This window comes from Pteropus alecto, unplaced genomic scaffold (assembly GCF_000325575.1).
Source record: "Pteropus alecto unplaced genomic scaffold, ASM32557v1 scaffold195, whole genome shotgun sequence".
Taxonomy (NCBI): Eukaryota; Metazoa; Chordata; class Mammalia; order Chiroptera; family Pteropodidae; genus Pteropus; species Pteropus alecto.
Window position 1 is genome coordinate 7,332,721 of NW_006438073.1, and position 4,288 is coordinate 7,337,008.

The 4,288-nt window shown below is 38.0% G+C and overlaps 1 protein-coding gene across 1 annotated transcript in view; it reads left to right on the forward strand.

Annotated features, from left to right (window-relative positions):
• QKI (QKI, KH domain containing RNA binding) overlaps window positions 1-4,023 on the forward strand; it is a 106,027-nt gene extending 102,004 nt beyond the window's left edge. Inside the window, exon 9 of the mRNA XM_025049059.1 lies at window positions 931-4,023. Coding sequence (XP_024904827.1) covers window positions 931-947 — 17 coding nt within the window. The 3' untranslated portion in view covers window positions 948-4,023. The remainder of the gene's footprint in view (window positions 1-930) is intronic.
• Window positions 4,024-4,288: the final 265 nt, after the last annotated feature.

Consider the following 4,288-nt stretch of genomic DNA (forward strand, 5'->3'; position numbering starts at 1 on the left):
TATATGAAATGTCAGATTTTATTGTATTTGCAGAGAATTAGCTTTGAAATTGAATAAAGAAAGCTGTTTGTAGTTTTAAAATGCCTTATTGGTATCAATTAGAAATTTCTTCTATTTTTTGATGTACTTAGAGCTTTTTGAGTATAGAATTTTAAATGGCAGGATTTTACAGTGTTTACATGCAAGTGCATTTTATAAGTGTTCTACATGTGTAAAATAGTATTTTCAACTGGAAAGCGCTGGCCAGTGCAGAGGCCTGGCCTTTTTCTGGTTCCCATGATGTTGCCCGCACTGCTACACTGCAGCTTTGTATCATGAGGCCAAGAAACTCCATGTCGTTTGTAAATAGAGTAATTGAAAAAGCAATAAACATTTATTGAACAAAAGAAACCTTGTTTGGCCCAGAGTTTATGTCAAACCAAGTTGTTCATAGAAATTTGAAGATCTCTAGACCCATTTCTGTTAATCATCAGTTATTAATAATCACATCCATCATTAATAGTTGCTCTAATGCTTGCATCCGAGAGAATACTAATGCTTAATAGCAGTCAGACCCTGATAACTGCACTGACTGCTTCCAAATTCTGTACACCGGACCTATCGTTGTTTTCCAGTTTCCTCCATTGACTGCTACTAACTATTAGTCGTTAGTTACATTTGATTTCTATTTTTTCCTGTTAACCAGTTTTTTTTGTGGGAGTGGGCTCTCCTTCACTTGTTCAAATCATGATATGAAATTGTCATGATTTTTATTGTATTCTGTAGATGGTGTCGATCAGTTTGTCAGAATTAAACATGCTTTTTTTTTTTTTATTAGTTGTGATTAGTTTTTCATGTTGTCATTAAGCCGTCACTAGCTGAAACTAATCTCTTCTCTATCTTTTCTTTCTTTTTTTTTTTTTGTTTTGTTTTTTGTTTCTAACCACCCAGCCGCCACCGGCAACTAACCTATGACCTTCTGACCTCTGAACTCTTCACCCAATGATGACCTGACCATGCCTGCCTGCTGATCAGTTAACTGGTAATCGCCTTTGCTTGCCTGTCGTCAGTGCAGCGAGCTGAGGCACTTGTCCGTTCGTCTTACCATCTAACCAAACAAAAGACAAAGAAATTGTTGTCCTTCAACTCAGCTTTTGGTTGTGGTTTTTTTTTTTGTTGGTTTTTTTCTCCCCCCCCTGTTCGGGTGAAAGTGGTTCTAGAAACTGCACTGAATAGTAGTAAAGCAATAAGGCCCAATTCATCCCACAGCACTGATCATCCTTTAACGTCCCACCCTAAGCGAACGGTAAGAAGGCCTCACTTCGGAAGGGGAGACAGATGGCCCTTAACTACTCAGTGACAGAGGCAGTTACTGTGAGAGACTTCTAGGAACCTTGTCTTCGCATAGCGAGTCGCAGCTCTCTGAATGTACTGTGTGATGATGCATCATGCATGAACCTGTGGTCAGGGATGTCATTGGTGAAGCGATTTCAAAAAGTATTCAAAATTTGACACGCTCTTTAGTCACTACAGTGCCCTCACAGGGCAGAGTCACAGCCTTTTTTGTATTGCCTGCCAAAATTTGAGGTGTTAGAAGTGTGCCATGAGAGGAAACTTTTGAGGAGTTTCGAAAAGCAATGCAAAGAACAAAGCCGCAACACTATTTTTAAAAAGAGAGCGATCTGCGTTCAAATGGCTGGCCTTTATTTTACACTTCCTTGAAAATATACGAGAACAAGGTACATGCATTATGTGTCACATTACTGGGCAAACTGTTCAGATATTTTTTTTAAACCTCCCTGTATAGAAAAAAATCATTAAGGATGTAAAAGCCATGCTTGCCTATTTGCTGTATACATGTCATGAAATTGTAGATAAAGTGTAGTGCATTGAAACAAATGATCAAAAAGTAGATACTTTTACTATACAAGGTGCTGGTGCAGAAACAAATAGATATATTTTTGGAAATGTAGCATTTTATACTTTCAAGTGTTATAAAAAAAGAAAAAGAACAAAGAAACCCTTTATTTCATTAAATGATTTTTTCTGGTGGTTGTCAAGAAACAAAAGACCAAAAGAGCCTTTTCGTCTTTTCTTTTTTATTTTTTAAGTATTGGAATAAGTCTAAAGAAAAGAAAGTGCCTTATTTTTCTTCATGGTCATTTAGTCAAGTGTCTCGTAAGATCAGCTCCTCCCTCCAGATGCAAGTGAATGCACGTCACTCAGCCGCCCAGTGTGTGAAAGCAGGATCGGGAGACAAGTGACTTGATGGTTCGAATTACATGAGTTTAGCCACGTTACCTTGATACAAATTTGCCAAATCTGATACTGTGAAAAAATTTGATAAGTTTTCTAATGTCTGACAAGTAAATTTTAAAACGTTCTTCTTTTAAAATTATAATTGATTGCTTTCGGTTACTGCAATATTTGGCGTTAGCCCAAAGGATTCTGTGATAAAAATTATGTGTGATTTGAACATCCTTTTACAGACAAAATTAGAGCTTTATTTTATTTGGAGAAGGGGGTGTATGTGGATTCTTATTAATTGGAGATATAGTATACTTAGCAAACATTTTCACAAAAATGAATCTTTGTGATTTTCATTCTGGAAAACAGTGTTTTTTAAACGGCCCAAACTTAATCAGACTTCCTCCTCCCACAACCGCTGACTGGGGTAATCCATCTCTTGGCTGGTTTTAGTAACCTAAGCTGCCCCCTCCCACACACGATTTCTTTATAACTTTCAAAGAATGTGAACAGCTAGCATCGTTGTGCATATAAATACTCAACTCCGCGTGAGTTTAAGCTTCCGGTTTCTCATGACGTTGAGTTAATTTCTTAGTGGAAGCTCTTCGTGCACAGAGCCCGCATCCTAGCACTTAGGTATCATTAAGCGCTCAGTACCAGACGTGGCAAATACCAGGTGACAGCGGATCCCAGCTCGTCAGCTCATTCCCTCTCGCACACCTGCACAGTCAGAGGTCAGCAGTCAGCTCAGTCAGCACCTTCGCGGTGACCTCCGTCACCCTGTCTCACGTGGAAACCGTTTCAGTTTATTTACTATGCAATAGACATTCATCGTTTCGTATCGGCCAGCTTCGGTTTCATGTGCCACTGCTTTGTCTTTCCGTTTCACATACAGTTGTTTTTCGATTTATTTACAATATATGCTGTGCCATTTTGATTTTTATTTTGTTTGGTTGGTGAATAAATTTGCGACACTCAAACACTTGAGGTGGTAGTAGTTTAAAAACGATACCAGTATTTGATCCAGTTTCATCTCAACTATGTTATACCTGGACATTTTAGATGTTTATCAAAGGTCTTTTATGGGGAAGAAAGTAAATGTATGAAATAAGTGTGTGACATTTCTGAGTAATGTTGGCTCTGAACAAACTTTTGAAAACTTAGTTGACAATTTTGGATCAACTGAAAAAAAAGCATGACTTTTGAAATCTCTGAATGCCTTGGTTCTCAGTATTATCATTCTTTATTGAATTTATTTCTTATTAAAATATGTAGTTTTTAAGACTTTTTTTGACAGTATTATGTAATTCTTTAGCGTGGGTAGATGGGAGTGTCGCTTGTATGTTACCGTGCAGCTGACATGTATTTTTGTCTGTTCTTTATTATCTTAGTAGTTCCATGCTGTGTATGTACCATAACCGACCTATTGCCTATGAGAAACATGTAAGATAATGTATTTACAGCCATTGTTACAAGTTTATAATGTATTTTTCTATCTTGTTTTATATGTATGTTATATAACATTCAAAAAGAATTTTTTTCTTGATTGAGAAAAGGATACAAAATGCAAAATCCACAATTTTGATATCTGAAAATTGCCAATTGTTTTGCAGTACTTTATTATATTGGGTGTCTTGTCTTTCTCGGGCTTTTTAGTTAGCTAATGAATGAATACGTTAGACACTTCTGGGTTTTAGTTGGGATTTTACATAGCTTGCATTTTAATTCTTTGGTTCTTTGCTGTTTCTATTAACCCATGGCATTATTTTAATAAATGTTATAATACCAACCTACTAACTCTGGACTATGTCTGTTTATTAACCTTTATGTGTTTAATTAAAATAAACAAATGGAGACAAGAGAATGCAAAGTCTTGAGTTACTGGACTAACCCCGAAGAGCGTGGCCACAGATAGCACGGCGTGACTCGTCTTTTCGTTGTCTGTCAGCTGGCAGCGCCACGCGCTGCCGTCCGGGGGCTTCGGTGGTCCCTTCGGCTCGGGCGGGCGCGCGGGGCCGGGGCCGGTGGTCGTCTTCTGGCCGTGGCACTCGCCTTTCGGCCT